The 20021-nt window shown below is 17.0% G+C and overlaps 4 protein-coding genes across 4 annotated transcripts, besides 24 other annotated features; 1 reads left to right on the top strand and 3 right to left on the bottom strand. All coding sequences in view use genetic code 6, as the record gives it.

The window, feature by feature from the left end:
• Positions 1-28: part of a microsatellite that runs on past the window's edge.
• A 335-nt stretch (positions 29-363) lies between these two features.
• Positions 364-432: a microsatellite.
• Positions 382-426: a microsatellite.
• A 9-nt stretch (positions 433-441) lies between the features above and the next one.
• Positions 442-2054, top strand: IMG5_120060 (sperm associated antigen 6, putative; the record flags this gene model as incomplete). Its single annotated transcript, XM_004034428.1, has 3 exons — positions 442-1063; positions 1113-1493; positions 1534-2054. The coding sequence occupies 3 exons, from the start codon at positions 442-444 to the stop codon at positions 2052-2054; spliced, it is 1524 nt and encodes a 507-aa protein (XP_004034476.1).
• Positions 1065-1109: a microsatellite.
• Positions 2055-2238: 184 nt separating the features above from the next.
• Positions 2239-2277: a microsatellite.
• Positions 2246-2289: a microsatellite.
• Positions 2290-3006: 717 nt separating this feature from the next.
• Positions 3007-3052: a microsatellite.
• A 92-nt stretch (positions 3053-3144) lies between these two features.
• Positions 3145-3178: a microsatellite.
• Positions 3179-3184: 6 nt separating this feature from the next.
• Positions 3185-3276: a microsatellite.
• Positions 3185-3284: a microsatellite.
• Positions 3279-3317: a microsatellite.
• A 214-nt stretch (positions 3318-3531) lies between these two features.
• On the bottom strand, positions 3532-9470 carry IMG5_120070 (protein kinase domain protein; the record flags this gene model as incomplete). The annotated part of the gene is made up of 10 exons (XM_004034429.1): positions 9259-9470; positions 8932-9162; positions 8634-8723; positions 8262-8573; positions 8075-8214; positions 7908-8023; positions 7738-7855; positions 7583-7682; positions 3975-4919; positions 3532-3924 (listed from the first exon to the last, which is right to left on the bottom strand). Exons 2-10 carry the CDS (start codon positions 9109-9111, stop codon positions 3532-3534), a joined length of 2394 nt encoding a protein of 797 aa, XP_004034477.1. The 5' UTR covers positions 9112-9162; positions 9259-9470.
• Positions 6288-6355: a microsatellite.
• Positions 6306-6347: a microsatellite.
• Positions 7048-7085: a microsatellite.
• Positions 8768-8824: a microsatellite.
• Positions 9178-9245: a microsatellite.
• Positions 9471-10859: 1389 nt separating the features above from the next.
• IMG5_120080 (ribosomal protein, putative) lies at positions 10860-11439 on the bottom strand (the record flags this gene model as incomplete). The annotated part of the gene is made up of 1 exon (XM_004034430.1): positions 10860-11439. One exon carries the CDS (start codon positions 11437-11439, stop codon positions 10975-10977), a length of 465 nt encoding a protein of 154 aa, XP_004034478.1. The 3' UTR covers positions 10860-10974.
• A 171-nt stretch (positions 11440-11610) lies between these two features.
• Positions 11611-11650: a microsatellite.
• Positions 11651-12713: 1063 nt separating this feature from the next.
• Positions 12714-12749: a microsatellite.
• Positions 12750-13355: 606 nt separating this feature from the next.
• Positions 13356-13401: a microsatellite.
• A 360-nt stretch (positions 13402-13761) lies between these two features.
• Positions 13762-13831: a microsatellite.
• Positions 13788-13833: a microsatellite.
• Positions 13834-14162: 329 nt separating this feature from the next.
• Positions 14163-14230: a microsatellite.
• Positions 14231-15030: 800 nt separating this feature from the next.
• Positions 15031-15090: a microsatellite.
• A 62-nt stretch (positions 15091-15152) lies between these two features.
• On the bottom strand, positions 15153-15847 carry IMG5_120090 (protein kinase domain protein; the record flags this gene model as incomplete). Its single annotated transcript, XM_004034431.1, has 3 exons — positions 15153-15187; positions 15243-15374; positions 15430-15847. 3 exons carry the CDS (start codon positions 15845-15847, stop codon positions 15153-15155), a joined length of 585 nt encoding a protein of 194 aa, XP_004034479.1.
• Positions 15848-19441: 3594 nt separating this feature from the next.
• Positions 19442-19487: a microsatellite.
• Positions 19488-20021: the final 534 nt, after the last annotated feature.

The raw sequence follows: 20021 nt of genomic DNA on the forward strand, positions 1-20021 counted from the left end.
TATGATTTTTTTTATATATATTTAATAAAATAAAAAATATTTTTAATAATGTATACAGAATATCATTATAATAACTGATTATATTGAAATTAATATTCACGAAATAAAAAATAAATATTTTATAAGTTTTTATTTAAGAATTAATTGCGGATAGTTTATTCAAAATTTTTAAATTAAATTATAAATCAAATAAATAACTTCAGTTTTTTTTTTTTTTTTTAAAAAAATATATACTAAAAATAAATAAATTAAAAAAATAAAACAATTAATAATAATAATAATTAATACAATAGAAACATAATTCAAAAAAACATAAAATTTACATTAAAATAAACAATATTAATATTAATTATATTTTATTTCTAAAAAAAAAATAAAAATAAAAAGCAAAAACAAAAACAAAAAAAACTAAAATAAAAATAAAAATAAAAAATTAATATAATGAGCCGCGCCGTTCTTTAACCATTCGAAGAATATCAAAAAGCTCGTGTATAATTCGTTCAAACAGTAGCCGTTCTAGCCCGAAAGCCATAGAATATCGAAGCATTACAAGCGGCAGGAGTAATGGCTTTACTAAAACCATTATTATTAGATAATGTACCTTCAATCCAATAAAGTGCCGCCTTAGCTTTAGGTCGTTTAGCGAATTATTCTGAAGATCTAGCCGAAGCAGTAGTTTCAGCCGATATATTAAACTAATTGGTATTAAGTCTTTCAGAATAAAATCGTTTTTATAAGAAAGCAGCCGCTTTTGTACTTAGAGCAGTTGCAAAACATTCCACTAGTTTAGCTCAAAATGTAGTAGATTCAGGCGCTTTAGATGCCTTAGTAGTTTGCTTAGAAGAATTCGATCCTTCGGTAAAAGAAGCAGCCGCTTGGGCTCTTTCTAATATAGCAAAACATTCAAGTGATTTGGCTTAAAGTGTTGTCGAAGTTGGAGCTGTACCTTTACTTGTTTTATGTCTATAGGAACCTGAAACTGCTCTTAAAAGAATATCAGCAGGGGCTTTAGGTGAAATATGTAGACATTCATAAGAGTTAGCTTAAAGTGTAGTTGATGCAGGTTATTTTTTTATATTTTTATTTTTTTTATTCTTATATTATTTTTTTAGGTGCTGTGCCTTTTTTAAGTGCTTTAATTCCACATAATGATGCTTAATTAAAAAGATAGGTTTGTAATTGTTTAGGTTATATTGCTAGACATACTATTGATTTAGCAGAAAGAGTTGTCGAAGCAGAAGTTTTCCCGAAGATTCTCTATAGATTGAAAGATTAGGATTTATTAGTGAGAAAATTCGCTGCTACTTGTATTAGAGAAATAGCTAAATAATCATAAGATATGGCCAAACTTATTTGCAATTCTGGAGGTGCAGTAGCAATTGTTGATTATATTAATGATGCTAAAGAAAGTGCTAGACTTCCTGGAATTATTACTCTTGGGTATATTTCTGCTTTTGATGAATCTTTGGCTATGGGTGTTATTTCTGCTAAAGGTAATAAAAATATTAAAAATTAATTAAAAAAAATGAAAAGGCATTCCTCCATTAAAAGATGCACTTATAAAGGAAAAGGATGATCTAGTTTAAGCCGCAGCTGCATGGACTTTAGGTTAGATTGGAGGACATAGTCCTGATCATGCTAGGGCTATGGCAGAAGCTGATATCCCAAGTGCTTTATTAGCTGTGTATAAATTTAGAGATAGTAGTGAAGATTTAAAAAAGAAAGCGAAAAAAGCCCTTAAAAGTATTTTATAAATGTGTAGCTTTTTAAATGCTTTAGAGCCTTTAATTAGTGAGGCCCCAGATGATATTTTGTAGTATGTTTTACATTAGTTCGCTAAAACTTTACCTCATGACAATGTTGCTAAAAAGAGCTTTGTTTAATCGGAAGGTCTTAAAAAAATTTAAGAGATTAAAGCAGCACCGGGATCAAAGTTAAGGTAGTATATAGATTCTATTAATTCTATTTATCCTTAAGAAATTATTTAATATTATACTCCAGGTTATTAATAGACTTTGCTTAAAAAATTGGATGATTATAATACTGGAGATTGATTTTTTTTTTATTATTTATTATTAAATGTTATATTATATGGAATATTTCATTACCATCTTCTATTTTATACTTACCATTAATTTTATTCTAGTATTTATTTTTTAATATTAATGTTATTCTATTAATTTATTTAATTAATAATAAATATTAATTAATGATTCTTAATTTTATTTAAACATTATATTAAAACAAAAATAAAGATATTTAAAAAAATAAAAAGATTAAAAAAAAAAATTAAATGCTTATTTTTTCTTTATTTAATAAAATATAATATTCATTTGCAAAAGTAAGTTAGAAGAATTAAATTCTTTTAAAATCAGCCCCAAAGAAAAAAAGAAAAGAAGGAGAATTTACTGAAAAAGGAATAGCTTAATTGAAACAAAAAGAATAATTATTAATAAAAGAAAAGTTCAAAAAATAATAATTATAAGTATTATTTACTTTTTATAAAAAAAAAAAATCAGTTTTAAAGCAGGATTTACACCGTAAGAAGTTGAACCTTATAATGATATGGTAAAAAAAGCTTTAATATTAAATAATGCAAGTCCATCTGAAATAACACAATTTAAAGTAAATTAAGCAATATAAAAATTCAAAGTTTCACCAAGAGACACTAGTTCTGCAGCAATATAAGGTTTTATTTTTTTTTTGAAATAAATAAGTGTATTTATTTTACTTTTTATCGAAAAAAAAATAGTTGTTGTAAGAACTGAAAAGATATTAACCTTATTAAAACATTGTTAAGAAAATAGATAGGATAAATATGCGGGAAAATAACTAAGATCAACAATTTAATAAAGAAGAAAATGGCTTAATTATTTAAGAATGACTGATTATCATCGTTATAAATGGCTTTGTAATGAATATTGTATTCCTGATGTTCCACCTAAACTTGGACATCATAAAGATTTCTTTTATTTAAAACCGAAACCTTTACCTAATATTAATTGAAAAAAAGATGAAAATTTTTTAACAAAAGAGATAAATATTTATTTAAAATAAAAATTATTAATATTATGTATGGATTTAATATATTTTAGTTATTTTATTTAAGAAATAAAATATATTTATATGTATTATTTTTCAGATTATAAATATATATATATATATATATATATATATACATTTATTTATTTATTTATTTTTAAATTCTTTTTTTATTTTTTTGTTTGTTAAATTCTCTTTTATTTATATTTTTATAATTTTTTTTTATATTTATTTGTGAAATTATTATAAATTATAGAAAATATTCATAATTTATAATTTTTAATTTTTATTAATATTAATTTAAAAATTTAATAAATTCCATAAAAAAATTAAATATTTTTTATATAATATTTATTACTTTTATAATGATGATATAAGAATAATTAATAGCTAATTTTACTAATAAAAAAATACGATAAAAGTTATCTTTTATAATATTTTACATAGTGAATTTATTAAAAAATTATATATATATATTTTATTTAATTTTCAAAAAAAAATATCTTCATATATTAATTTATTTTTTTTCCTCTCAAATTCAACTACACCAGAATAATCACTAGCATTTACTGCTACAAAAACTTTATCTTCAATAGAATCTATTCCTACCATTTCTCCAATTAAATCAAATGATTAATAGTTTTAATAATCGCTTTAAATATCATAAAAATGTACATAATTAATGCTTTCTATAAAAGCCAAAAATTACTCATTTCCTATATATTATACTTCGAAAGTATTACCAACATTCGCTTAAAGGACATGAACTGATTTATTACTTTTCCTAATATCCCAAACCCTTACAGTAAGATCTTGATTTCCAGTAGCTAAATATACTCCATCTTATTTCCAATCTAAAGTTAATCCATAATCTTAATGTCCCTTTAATTTTTTTGTATATTTTAAATAATTAATAAATTGAAATAAATTACCACTAATATCTAAACGATTTATTTTTAACGAAAATCAGCTATTTCAGCTTCATTTTTATCACAAAACATAGCAATAATATTTCTATTATCAGGTTTAAATTTCGCAATATTAACAAGTTCGCCAGCGTCTAAATAATCAATTTATTTTCTTATATTTTCAACATCAAAAATACTAATTAGTTTATCATTTTAGCAGGTTAAAATATACAGATTATTTCCTTCTTAGAACAATTTAATGTAATTAATAATATCTCCTTTATCTTCTTGTGCATAATTTCTAGTAACATTATGCATATAGGTACTTTTTAAACTTTTTAAACATTATAAAAATAGGCCGCCATTTAATCCTCCTAATGCAATAATATTTTTATTGGTATTAATATCAAAACAACAAGGCGATAATCCGTCTACAAAGTGAAAATCTTTTAAGCTTTCTTTTAATGTGCAACAATGAGTAATTCCTCCTCTATTAAAATATGTAAAGTCATGATAAGAAGTTGCTTATAAGCAATGACGAAGCTAATAATGATTATATTTTGGCTTTAAGCCTTTATAAAATTTCTTATATAAAAAATATTCTTCTTTATTAACTTAGTTTCTCTTAGGATACTTTTATAAAGGCTAATCGTGCTATCGGTGAGGGTTAAATTATGTTTCCCTTTATAATAACCAGTTTTCTCTTGTTTAACCTATTGTTACGGACCATTTTATTCCTTGGAAATCTAATACGTTTAGGTCTTACCGGTCTACATCTTCTGATTTAATTACTTTGATATTTTATTTTTAAAATGGTTAACGATTTTTTAATTCTTTTTATTGTAATAGGTTTGCTTGGTAAATTATTGGATTTTATGTTGGTTATTCTTCTTGGATGTTTTATTAATTTTCTTCTTCTTCTTACATTATTTTTTACTTTTACTTTTTTATAAACTTTTTCTGTTTTCTCTATTTTTTTAAATATATATTATTGATTTTTTTTATGTTTAATTTTATTTTTTTCTTCTTATTTTTAAAGAAAAGTATTATTTTATTTTATCTATAAGTTTTTTTTTAATATATATATAATGTTTTTTACAACATTTTTTTTGTGAAATTCTATTAAATAAACGTATGGATTCTATTATAATTTCTATAATTATAAAATTATTTATATATATTTTATGTATTTAGTTTAATTAGTATAATTATATTTTTCATTATATAATATTATTTATAAGATTACATAAAAATATAAAATTATTTATATTTAAATATATTTATTATTATTAAATTAATTATTTTTAATAAGATATAAATCATATTTTTTTATTTACTAAAAAATATAATATTATAATGCTTGTATAGTTTAATTTTTTTTTATATTATAAAATAAAAAAAAAATATGATGAAGAAGGAATCAATTAATATGTTTTTTAATAATTTAGAAATTAAATAAATAATTTTTTTATATTAATAATTTAATTTTTATCTAATTTATCTGTTATTTATATTTAAAAATATATCTTTTCCTTTAATAAAACATTTTAATAAATATTTTTTTTTTAAAAATATGCATAAATGGATAATAATTAACTTAAATGATTAAATTTTCTCAATGATTTTTGACAAAACTTCGATTTTAATTTGAAATAAAAGGCAAAATAGCTTAACAATATTAACATTTAAAAATAAATCAGATTAAATTATAATTTAAATAATAAAATTCTCTTCTTCAAATTTATAATAATACAAGATGTTATGAGTCTGATCTGAAAATACAAAGACTAAAATACAAATCACTTAGATGTAATTCAATAAAACCCTTTTCGTGATATTTACTTAAATAAATGGTTAAAGAAAATCCAAACAAAAAAAATAAGTTTTTAATAATTATATTAAAATTATAAGAATATTAGGAAAATATTTTAATTGAAGAAGGATTTTAAAACTTGGATTTATTTAATAATAAATAATACAGTTTGTAGAGGCATATCCAGGTAAATCGAAAATGTTTAAAGCTTATTAATTTAAAGTATAAATTAATATAAAGTTAATTAAGAAATTTAAATAATAAAGAAATCGAATTTTGAAAAAGTAAAATAAAGATTTTTTAATTTAAAATATATTATTAATAATAATTTTGTTTAAAATAATTATTCTATTATTATATATATCACTTTTTTTTTTTATTATATTAAATATTAATTATGATTTATATTATCAAGGAAGACATAAAGTAAAATTTAGTTTAAAAATAATGAATGTTAAATTCATAAAAATAAATGAAAAGATATTAAATATAATAATACTTTTTGTAGTTAAAATTATGTAATTAAAATATTTTTTTTATACTTTTTATATTATAAAAATATTTTTTTTTTATTTTAAAAATATAAATATATCAAAAGCAAAATTAAATATATTTTATTTTTTCTTTATTCTCTATCAATAAATATTTTATAAATTAATGTTTTAATTTGGATTAGTAGGAAATTCTATTTATTATGGGATGGTATTTTTTGGAGTTGGATCGTTTTGTACTTTTTTTATAAATAATATACTAAAAATCAATTAAAATAATAATAAATAAAGTTTATATGTTGAAAGAAATCAAAGAATAAACAGCTATAATAGATGAAAATGTAAAAAAAAAAATAATTAAAAAACAAAACAAAAAATATATTATTTTAATATCCATTATAAGCTTGCAAAAGAAATAATATAACAATAAGCAAAAAATTAAATTAGTTAATAAGAAAAAAATAAAATAAATTCAAAATAATTATCGCCTTAAGAAATTTATTAATTAGCAGCTAAAATGCGATTAAAAGATAATGATATTTAAATATAATAAAAATTAGAAGTAAAGGATATATAAGATGAAGGAAAACCAGCAGATATTTGATTAAATATATAAATGTTTTTTTTAAATGTAATATATATAATAAAAATAAAATATTTATAAGGAAATTTCTATATTAATTATTTATTAAACTATATTATTTAAATAAAAATTAGAGTGGTGAAATATTATAAAACAAATAATTATTATTTAAACAAAATATAAAGAATATAAAATAAGTATTTAATAAACATTTTTATATAGATTTATTTTTTATATATTTATATTTAAACATATATAATATATTATTTTTGATATGATAAAAGTCTATTTTCTTTATTCAAATATATGATTTTTATTTTAATTTCATATTTTTAAATAGAGAAGGATTATTTTTTTATTATAATAAAATAATTAGTAGGTTTTAATATATTTTATATTTATAAGTTCTTTTAAATTTATTATTATTAAATTGAAATCATTTATAATTACAATTAAATATACTTAACTTTTCTTTTTTAATAATTATGAATTTCAATTTCTTCAGCAGCACTACTAATCATTAAATTTTTCGGCTTTTATTATTTATGATATTCATCTTCTAATTAATTAATGCTAAAAATAGATAACTTACTATCTATATTATTAATCGAAGGATTTATAGAAGGATTTATGGATGGATTGTTAGATAAACATTCTTTTATATCTTAATTATTAATTTTAATAGATTATGTAGTCTAAGCTCTTTATATTTTTAAAAATATATAATAATTTATTATTTAATTACCTAGTGCGTTAAGGTGTAGAATTATTCTATATAGGGCTATTATTCGTTGACTTTAGAAAACTAAGTTTATGTGATTTCAAATAATTCTTTTATTATTATGCTTTTTAACTAAAAATTAATAATTTTTTATGTGAAAATATTTTCTTTAATTTTACATTTTAAATATTTCATATGCATCTTCAGGCTCAGTAAAAAAAGGACTATTTAAAGCTTATTTTGCACATATCCTTTAGTTTGGATTTATTTCAAGCATACTTTTTAACAAGTTATATGCTATTTTTATTTAAAAAAATAAATAATTAATATTTTAATTTTAAATCTTTACCTGTCTTTGTAGTATTCTCACTTAGTTCTTATAATTATTAAGCAAAATCACATTTTTTATTACTTTCAAGAATTTCTTAATGGGTTTTTCCTTAAAAGAGTTTTTTTTAAGTTAATCTTATTTTTTAATAAAATTTAATTAAAAAACATTTATAAAATAAGTATTACAATTTATAAAATATTATCCCGATAGAAAATATATCACATTATACTCCATATAATTATTAACTCTTTGTATCAAAGTTAATAACTTCAGGAGCTACATAACCTGGTGTTCCACATTTTTAATTATAACATTTTTAATCAATCTTTTTAAAATAATATAAATATTTTATATTAAATTTTATTTTTTTACAATCTACGATAATCCGAAATCTACTATTGCTAGTTCTAAACTATCCTTTTGCTTAAACATTATATTATCAGGTTTCAAATCTCTATGCATGATACCAAATGAATGTAAATAATCTAAACCTGATAGAATTTATTTTATTATTTATTTGGTTTAATTATAATTAGAGTTGTAAATTATATTTTCTATAGATCCTCCACTGTAATATTCAGACACAAAATGATAATATTTGTCTGATTCATAAAATTCTTTCACATTTAGAAGGTTATTATGATTAATTGTTTTTAAAACGTTTATTTCATTTAATAATTCTTCCTATAAAAGTTAAAAATAAATGAATAAAATATATAGAAGAAATTTATAATATAAAATTACTTTTCCATTAGGTTCTTACATTATGCTATTCTTAATAATTTATTTTACAGCATATATTTAATTATCATGTTTCTTTTATGCCAATATAACCTATTTTTTAATTAAAGATATTTTATAATATAATTAGTAATAAATAAAAATATTAAAAAATAAATATTTAATTAAAAAAATTAAAAAGAAATATATTAATTTTTATGGTTCTTTAATTATAATTAAAATATATTAAGATTATAATTTATTTTATAAATATTTAATTTAATAATAATATAATTTATATATATATATATATTTAATATACTATTGAAAAGTTTCCTTTTCCTATAATAGATTTCTATTCATAAAAGTCTTTATAATTTAAACAAAGAATATAATTTTATAATAAATTTATCCAATTAATCAAATCATCACTTTTTGATTCTTAAAAACAAATTACTTCTTTTTCTCTATTTTTATAAATTATTAATGAATTATCTTTCATTTCATAAGTCAAATTTAAATCACAACTTACTAATGCAACATTTTTTTAAAACTTTAAAAAATTAAGATATATATATATATATATATATATATAAATATATTATATAATACATATGTATATATTTATATATATATTTTTTTTATTTACGTTATTTAATACAAGTTTGTTTTCGTAAAGTATTAATTTTCCTTCAAATTTTTTTTTTTATTTTCTGTTATCAGATATATATTAGATTCTTATTATGGTTCAGAATAAAAAATAGTATTACATTCTATCCATATATTTTTATTGAATTCAAGCATCTTTAGTATATTATTTTTAATGTTTTTTTATTTTATTATAATAGTATTTTTATTTGTTTTTTTTATTAAATATTAAAATTTTAATGTAATTTAACATATGTTTTTATTTTATTTAATATAGATAATCTTATTTTTATGTATATTTTATTTAATAATTTAACAAAAAATATTCAGTATCATTAATAATTTTAATTTTTATATAAATTTTCAACAAATTTATTACCTCAAAATTAAATTTTATATATTTAATTCTTATATAATAATTTACTATTATAAAAACTTTCTAACGCAATACTTTTTAATTAAATTTACAAAATAAAAAAATAATAATTATATGTAAATAAATATATTTAATATTTTTATATATTATAACAAAATAAGCATTTTTGACTGAATTTTTATTAATTCAATTTATTTTAATTATTTATTATATGAATTAATTTCATTTTAGTAATAAATGTATTATTTGTTTTAATTTTTTTAAAATCTTAATTAATAATATAATATAATTAACATGTATATTTTTTAAAAAAATTCTATGAATTTAATTAATTATAAATGCTATATTTTTACTACGATTTTAATAAAAGAGAAATTTATATCGATTTTTTATTATTATAATTATTATTATGTTTTCAGATATTATTAATTTTTATTTTTTTTATACTGCTCACTTTTTTAATATTTAATCTTTATTAATTTTTACACTTGATAACATATAATTGAATATAACAAATTGATTTTAAATATTTATAATTTATAAAAGAACTATTTATAATTTTAATGTTATATTGTTTTTTATTAAATTATTTAGTATAATTAGATATTCTCGAAATTTATTTATTTTCATTTTAAGATTCAGAATAAAAATTAACGGAAATTCATATATATTAATCCAAATCGAAAGTAAAAATATAAAAAAACTAGAATTAAATCGATTAAAAATGAAATTAAAATAGAAATCGAAATATTAAATAAATAGATAATATTTAAACTTATTCAATTAAAAAAAAATAGAATAAAATAATATGAATTTAAACCATTTTCAAGGATAACTGTACAATATGTTATTATCTTTAATTAAAGTTCACTTTTTTAATACATAGAATATTTAAATTTGTTAATTTAATAATTAATTTTTAAATTTAATTTACTTAATTAGTAATAAATTAATTGTTTATTTTATAAGTAGAAATAACTAGATAATTGATTTTTAAATTTTAAACATACATATAAAAATATATTTTAAATAATTATTTTAATAAAATATTGTACAAAAATCATTAACTTATAAATATTATTTGATATATATGTATTTTTTTATATAATGCTATTTATTCAGAAGTTATTTTACTATCTTATTTAACTAAATTAATTTTTTATAAATTAAAAGCCTTTAAATATTATTAATATTTAAAAAAATAAAAATATTTAATATAAAAAAATAATAAAAAAAAATGATTAAAATATTTAAATAATATAAAATAAAAAACTAATAAAAAAACATATAATCAATATAAAATCTATGTTATTTTTTTACAAAAAAATAAATAAAAGCTATTCATTTCTTTCTAACAACACCAATAGTAACTCCATGACGTCCAGTAGTTTTGGTATGTTAGCCTCTAACTTTAAGTCCCCAAAAATGTCTGAGACCTCTGTGAGATTTAATTTTTTTTAACCTTTCTAAATCTTCTCTTATTTTAGTATCAAGTGTATTGGAGGCTAATTAATAATTTTTACCATCTTTAAAGTCGTTAATTCTATTAAGTAACCATAATGGAATTCCGAATGATTCAGGGTCACTAATTACTTATGTGATTCTATTACATTAATCTTCAGTCAAGGTTCCTGCTCTTGAATTGGGATCTATTTTTAATACTTTGCAAATTAAATGAGCAAATCTTCTTCCAATACCTCTGATTCCTGTTAATGCAATAGGAGTTCTTCTTTTACCATCAATATTTGTATTTAAAATACGATGAATATATTTAAAGTCAGATTCTTTTTCAATGATGAAACTCATATTTTTTTTTTTTTTTTTCTTTATAAATTTTATTAAGTTTTTTTTTTATTAAAATGAAAAATTATATCTTATATTTTTATTTTATATATTATTATTACTATTTATATTAAATTTATATCTTAGATATATCAAATAATTTAATACCATTTTTTATTGTAATATAGCTGTTCATTTTAATTATTTTATTTATTTTTTTAATTTATTCATTTATAATAATAAATTATTTATAATATATTTTATAATTAAATACAATTAATATTATTTTTTGTTATTAAAGTTTATATAAATATTTGTTATTTTTCATATTATAAATTTGTTAGTTTAAATAATTATAAATATGTTAAATACAAATAATTTTATATTTTATATATAAATAAAATTTATTATTATTTAACAATATTAATTTACTTACATTAAACCAAAGCCTATTCTATTCTCCAAAAATTAAATATCAGTTTTCATTTTATTATATTTCTGATTTAAAAGTATTCTTATAAATAATTTTTTATAATATAATTATTAATTTTTTATTTTATTTTTATACATATGAACTATCTTTAATTAATGTAAATTCAAACTTAGAAACTCTTGAAAAATTGTTATAAGTTGGAAGTAAATTTTTTTGTACCAATATCGTTAATTTAGGGATAAAGTTCCAAGGAGTAATTAATAAAGATCTGGGCCTAAACTCATATTTTAAATTTGTAAATTAATTATCTTCATGATTAGAAATAACTAATATAGTATAATTATATTTGTGACACAACTATTAAAATATTTCATTTATAAGTAATATTAAATTCTTATATTAATTAAATTCATTATAAAAACTCATTATAGAATTAAAATTATCAATAATAATTATATTTGTATTATTTTATAATTATATGTCATTATCTAACTCCTATAATATCAAGCATAATATAATATATAAATAACTAGAGTTTCCAGCTTTAATATGTCTAAAATATTAGCAAAATTCATTTTTTTTATCATTTAGTAAATTCTTTTTATATTATTTATTTATATTATTCGTATATTTAATTATAAAATAATAATAATTGGTGATATTAAACATAATTTACTATTTATAAAAACTTTTTTAAATTGAATTAATTCTCAACATCTATATACCATCCTCCTTTGTTGTTCATTATAAAATTTCTAGCTAACAGCTATTAGCATAAAGTTGATTTTCCAGATAAAGATTAACCACATAGTTCATAAATATAACCTGGTTGTAAACCACCTTAAAGCAGTTTATCTAATCTTTATTAATTTTTATTATATATTTAATTTTTTTATTTATTAACTGTTATTCTCCAAACTATAATTTAGGTACACTTAATTATTAATTTAATATTTCGAGTCCATTTTAAAGTTTTTAACTAGTATATAATTCACCTAATTATTATAAATCTTTGTAAATTTACTTTTTTATAGTATAAATTTCAAAAGTATTTTTTTTATAAATACACTTCCTTATTTTTATTAATTTTGATAAATAGATTAAATCTCGAGATCAGATTTTAAAGTAAATTGGTTTACTATTTTATTATATTTTTTAACAAAAGTGATTAAATTTACTGTTTTCACATTCAAATTATTGTAATAATCTTTTTATTTCTTAATTTTAATTATCCATATTAAATTTATATGATATAAATAAAATATATTTATCAAATATTTTACAATAAAATAAAAATATTATTTATAATTCTTTTATTATTAGTTAATTACATTTTATAATATTGAAAAATACTAAAAAATAAATATATGAAATAAAAATTAAGATAATAAATAATATTATAATGAATTTTAACAAATATATTTTAAACATATTTTTTATAAGATTATTAATCAATTTTATAATTATAATTAGAAAACATCTTGAAACTATAATTTATTATTACAACTAACATTAATAAATGAATTATTATTAACATTCATATAATTATTATTGTTTTTATTATTAAGCATATTTTAACTTGAATTAAGATTATTATCATTATTCTAACTATTGTTTGCAATATTAATTATTTTCTTTTAAGCTAAAATTTATATATATCATTTTAATGTTTTTTTTTTTTTTTTTTGTACCTTTGCTAAATTAATTAATTTAAGAAGAATGTGTTGATTTAATTGAATTATTGAAATTACTAATAGATTAAGGTAACATATGACTAGGATATATTGCTTTATTTATATTTTGAACTTTTTAGTTATATATTTTTTTATAAAGATTTGACAAAGGATTTTTCAGATCTTTTATTTCATTACATAATTACTCTTAATTAGTATTATTATATCCCATTCCAACCTAATAAAAATAAATAAATAAAAATAATTATAAATATATATATATATATATATATATATATATATATATATATACAATGCTTTTAAGAATATCAGAATCTATACCTTCTATATAGTCATCTTCATTTAAAAAGTGTAAAGGAATACTATTATTATTAAATTGTAAAAACGAATTTGCATTTTGATTGCTAGAATTATTTTTATCAGATACGTAAGTACAATCTCTAACATTATTATTTTGATTATACTCTTATTAATTCTTATAATATTATTAATGTAATAAACCGTTATCTCTTCTCGATAAATTATCTTATATATTGCTTGTGAAATAATTCTAATTATTTCTTTAAGTATTTTTTGCAGTCAAAGGTAATGGAGGTTTTTATGTAGGACTATTTAAATCCATATTATTATTATTTAATTAAATAACTATATTTTTATTGTTTTTAAAATAGTTATTTTTATTATTTATATTTTAAGGAGTATAAGAAACCATATTTGGATAATATACCAAATTCATATTTAAATTGCCAAATTGTTCATTTTGTAAAGGTTTATTAATTTAATATTTTTCTATATGAGACTGATTCATATTATTATAACTTAAATTATTTTTTTAATTATTTTATACATTACTACTACTATTTTGATTTGTATTTTGAGGTCTATAAAAATTAAAATGTTCATTCTATAACATTTATGTGTTCTTATTTTGGTTAATATTTGGTTTACTTTTATTAAAATTCAAAGAGTTATTATTTATATTATTAATATTAATTTAAGCTTGATTGTTTATAAATGAATTATTATTTCTTTTTTCAATATTTAAGTTTTTATTATTATTTTCATGTATATTATCTAATTTAGATGTTAAGTTAGCTGTATTGCTTAAATTATTTTTTACATTTTAATAAAAATTACTTGTTTAATTATACGGACTATTTTATTGTAAATAATTATTTACTAAAATCTTACTACTGTTACAATTACTATTATTAATACTGTTTTTTGCACTATTATTACTTTAATTTTAGTTACGTGTTGCTTATATGTTTAAATATTTTTACTCATTATTTTGATTATTTTATTAAGGATAATTGTTAATTTATTATAAATAATTCTATTTTTCGCTTTATATTTAATTTAATATTTATTGTTAATCATTTAACTAAGTATCTTTTACGTAATTCTAAAAGTTTTATTAATAATTTTATTATCTTTAAATTTACGTAATTAAAATATTTTTATTCGGTAATTTTTATAATTATTAAGATTATTAAATTTACTATTATAATTGAATTTATTATTGTTATTAAATCTATTATTATTATTTTTATAAGTTAGTTTCATATTATTATTCACCTCCTTTTATATTTATTATTTGTCCTTAGTTATCATTTTTATTTTACATCCATACATGGATTAAAATCTTTTTTTTATATTTTTAATATATACAGATTAAAAATATGTATTTATTACCTAACTTGCAGTAGGCCTTTTATCTGACTCAACATTCAAAATCCATTTAAGAAATTCGTCTGCTTCTTTAGTAATACTTTCACAACAGACAAATTCTCCTTTAGTAATTTTTTTATATAGTTCTTTATCTGTTTAACCTATTTTTGTAATTAATATTTAAAAAAGAATAATATATAAATTAAAAAATAAAACCTTTAAAAGGAAAAGTTCCATTAAGTAAAGCATACAATAAAACACCTAAAGCCCATATGTCAGCTGGAGGTCCACAATATTCTTATTTATTAATAATTTCAGGAGCCATATAAGAAGGAGTACCACAAAACATTTTATATTTTTTATCATTAGGAATACATGTAGAAAATCCGAAATCGATAAGTTTTGGGTTATTATTTTCATCTAGAAGTATGTTTTCAAGTTTAATATCTCTATGGCAAATTTATTTAGAATGACAATATTCAATAGACGAGACAATTTATCTAAAAATATTTATGGCATCATTTTCACTAAGTCTTCTATTAGCTTATTATTTCAAGTATCCATGAAGTGAATTTCCAGGAATATATTCCATAATTATATTAACATGATTATTAGTTTCTATTGTGTCAAACATTTTTATTACATTAGGATGATCTAATTACTAAAGGAGGATTATTTCCCTTCGTACTGATTTTTTTCTTTATGGTTCTTTAATTCTTTATTTTTCATATATTTTTATTGCTACTTTTTTATTAAATATTTTATTTAAGGCTACCCTAACTGTTGCATAAGCCCCTTACCCTATTTATTTTCCTACTAAATATTCTTCTTTAAACTTTAATGTTTTATCTTATTTTTCTGGTGATTCCTTTTTATCTAAATTTTTGTTTTTATGAATATAATATTCTTCATCGTTCATTCCACATAAAAACTTGTCCCGTTCTTAACATTTTGAATCTTCAGCAAGAAATTTTATATTGTTTGTGAAATCTTTATTTTATATATTTTATGTGAAAGGATTTTCCCTTGTTGTTAAACATTTCAATTTCTACATTTATTAAGAAGGATTTGTATCTTCTTTTTATTAATTTTCTTCTTTTAGGATATTTGTTGGATTTTTTAGTACTTAAGTTTTGTTATTTTACATAAATTCAAATTTGAAATTGTCGTTTTAATTTCTTTTATTATCACAAGTCATATTTTAATATTACAGTTATTCTGGAAATTCTATTTTTTTGGCCTCTTTTGTTGATAAAATTTTAATAAAGTTTTATTAGTCATTATTATTATTTTATATAACTTTTTATCCTATTGCTTATATTACTTATTATATTTGTTAACGGTTAGTTTATTATTAGATATTATTTTGGATTTGCTATTGTTGATTTTGTTATTATTATTAATTTTATATTTATTATAATTGAAGTATTTATGAATTTTTAGTTTATCTATATTATTGTAAAGTATTAATATTATTAGCAATTTGATAAGAGTTTTTTAAATTATTCTCTTAATTTTATATTTTATAAGATAATAGATTATTATTAATATTATTATTTGAAGATGATATATTTCTTTTTGAACTTTAAATATTTTAGGAATCATTTAAATGTACATATTAATTATTGTTGATTTGAACATTTCTTTCCTTTGTTTATTATTGTTAAATTGTTCCTTTTTATTATTAAAAATCACTTAATGGTACATTTATTCTCATATTAATTTATTATATTTTATTGGTTATATTTTTTTAATTTTAAAATCTTTCTAATCCAAAAGAAGAAGGAATTAACTATCCTTCTTGATCACTATTTTCATAAAAAGTATTTATTTTGTTATAATTAATATATTTTATTTTTAATACTGTTCAAATGATTTTACAATTTTACTGGAGTAGGTAGGCATTTATTATTATAAAACCTATTACTATTATTAATAGATTAAAGCAGCTTTTGTACATGGTGAAAAAGACTATCCCTCACTTCCGTTTGTCTATTTTTTATATAAAATTATACAATATATATAATAAATGCATTTTACTTTATTCAAAGGATTTTAATATTAATAATTAGATGTGATCTTTTAAGCAATTTTTTGATATGAATTATTCTATTTCCTAAATTAATTTTTATATTATTTTTATCTCTTTTTTATTATAATTACTAATTATTGCTAACCTGCTATTATTTTTGTTACATACTATTTTTTTGCAATAAACTTTTTCCTTATATTTATTAGTTATCTTATTTTGCTTTTAAATATTCATTGCTCGATTTTTTTAATATCATATTTTCTACATATTATTTTAACCCTTCAGTAGGATTTAAAGTATTATTATTATTTTACAAATCACTTTCTATCAAACCGCTACTTAAATTATTTTTTATTTCTATTTTATTATTATTTCTTTATTTATTTTGAATGTATAACGGGTTATTTTTTATAAATATTTATGTTCCTTTTTTTATTTTGGTCTTTGTTTTTAATTATTTTTTTAGTTTACCTATGTTTGGCTGTATATTTTCTAAATTAGTAGGATTTTTTTTATTTATTTTTGAACTATTCAAATTAGAATATGAATCCATTTTTTTTTTTTAATAGATTATTCAATACAATTATTTTAGTTTTTTTTTTATTTATTTAAAAAAAAATAAATGATTATTTTTTTATTTGCAGGTATTTTTTTATATTATAAATATATTTGAATGATTATTATTTTTTTTGTTTAAAAAGAATTTTTAACTGAATTAAGTGATTTAAAAATTATTTTATTAAAAAGTTATTTAAAAAAAAATATATCAATTATTTATATTTTTTAAATTAACATGTAAAATATATATCAAAATACAATGAAATAAGTATATATAATTTTTTTTTTTTTTAAAAAAAAAAATATAATTTATATTATATATAATTTAAAAATTATTTATTTATTGTAATTATTTTTATTTTATTTTTTTCACTCAGCAACATAAGAAACTAAATTGCGATTTTTTTTACAAGGGCTCATCTAATTATTTATTCTTTTGTTTATATTAAGGTATTTTTTTATAGTTCTAATAATTTTTACAATAATTTTATGAAATACTTTCATAATACATTAAATTAGGACTACTATTATAAATTTTTGTACTATTACTATTAGAATTATTAGTTTCTAAAATATCGGAATTAGAAACTGAACTTTTAGAGAATTATTTCTAATACATTATATCATTATTTTATTCACAAATTATAGGCTAATTCATTAAAGCTAGATTATTATATTTTTAAATGCTTTTTATTAACATATCTTTTTCAAGGACTTTTTATAAAATAAAAAAAGAAAAATATGAATGGTAATTTTTAACAAATACATTTATATATTTTATCAAAATTGTATAATATATAAAATATTATACCTGGTATATAATCTTTTGGAAGTCCTGATTTTTTTGCTATTCTTATATTCCATTTAGAAGTTTCAGTATTGATTTATAGAATAGTTTTTTATTTTTTTAATTAAAATTATATTTCTCTTATTATTATTATAATAGAATATTCTACAGTTTATTCTAAATCTAATAAGATATCAAAGAAATTCTTTTAAAGACTTATTTTAGTAAAAATGAAAATCCTGAACTTTTTAAATGAATCTAATATCTTTTTTTATCGATTAATTTTAATTATTTTTAATAAAATAATTAATTAAATATTTATATTTTTTATAAAAAAATAAAAAATCTCATTTTTTAACATTTTATTTTGAGTCCTCTTTTTATTCTAGATTAATTTGCTATTTATATGAGGCTTTATTTTTAAAAATTAAAATATGGTTAATTAAATTTAAAATAAATAATAAAAAATGTTTGATAATATATTTACTGATAGTATTTTCTCTAACATCACATATATAATTATCCATTATTAATATTTAGTAAAAAACTAAAAAAAAATAAAAAAAATTAATTAATATTATATTATTATTTTTTTAAAGAAATTTTGGGATATTTTTTATTAATAAAAAAATAATTTATAATCAATAAAATTTTTAAAAGAATATATTATTAATATTTTATGAATTTTTAAAATAGAAAAAAATAAATATTATGTGTCATCATCATAAGATAAATATAATTTTTAAATTTAACTAATCGATAAATTTAATATAAAATATAATATTTTTTCAAAAAATAAAAATATTTATTTTTATATTATTTTTATGTAATACTATCATAAAAATTTAAAATATATATATATAATTTTTTTATTTTATTTAATTTTCTTATATTATTAAAAAACTTATTATAGTTTTTTAAAAAAAATAAAAATATAAACTTTAATTTATAAAAAATGAATCAAATAATTTAAATATTAATATATTTTTTATAATTAAATAATAAAACTTCATAAAATATTTATTTAATTTGAAATTAATATTTTAAATTATATTAAACTCTTAATATAATTTTAAATTTTATATTTATATATAAATTAATGTGTTTTCAATTATAAATTTTAAAAGTTTTAACTTTTATTTTAAAGATTTAAGAAAAATAATTATTAAAATAAAATACAAAATAATTATTATTTTTTTGTTTTAATATTAATATAATTTTTATTTATAAATAAATATATTGCACTTTCTTAAAAATTATAAAAACCAACATTTTGAATATTTAGAATTTATGAGAGTATTTTTAAACATAGGAAAAATATATATAGTGTTATTTATATGTAAATTATATTACAATTTTGATTTTTTTTATATATAAAAATTAAAATAATGATTAAATAGAAAATTATAAATATAAAAATATGTTTATTAT

This window comes from Ichthyophthirius multifiliis (genome assembly GCF_000220395.1).
Source record: "Ichthyophthirius multifiliis unplaced genomic scaffold scaff_1120509250961, whole genome shotgun sequence".
Classification (NCBI taxonomy): Eukaryota; Ciliophora; class Oligohymenophorea; order Hymenostomatida; genus Ichthyophthirius; species Ichthyophthirius multifiliis.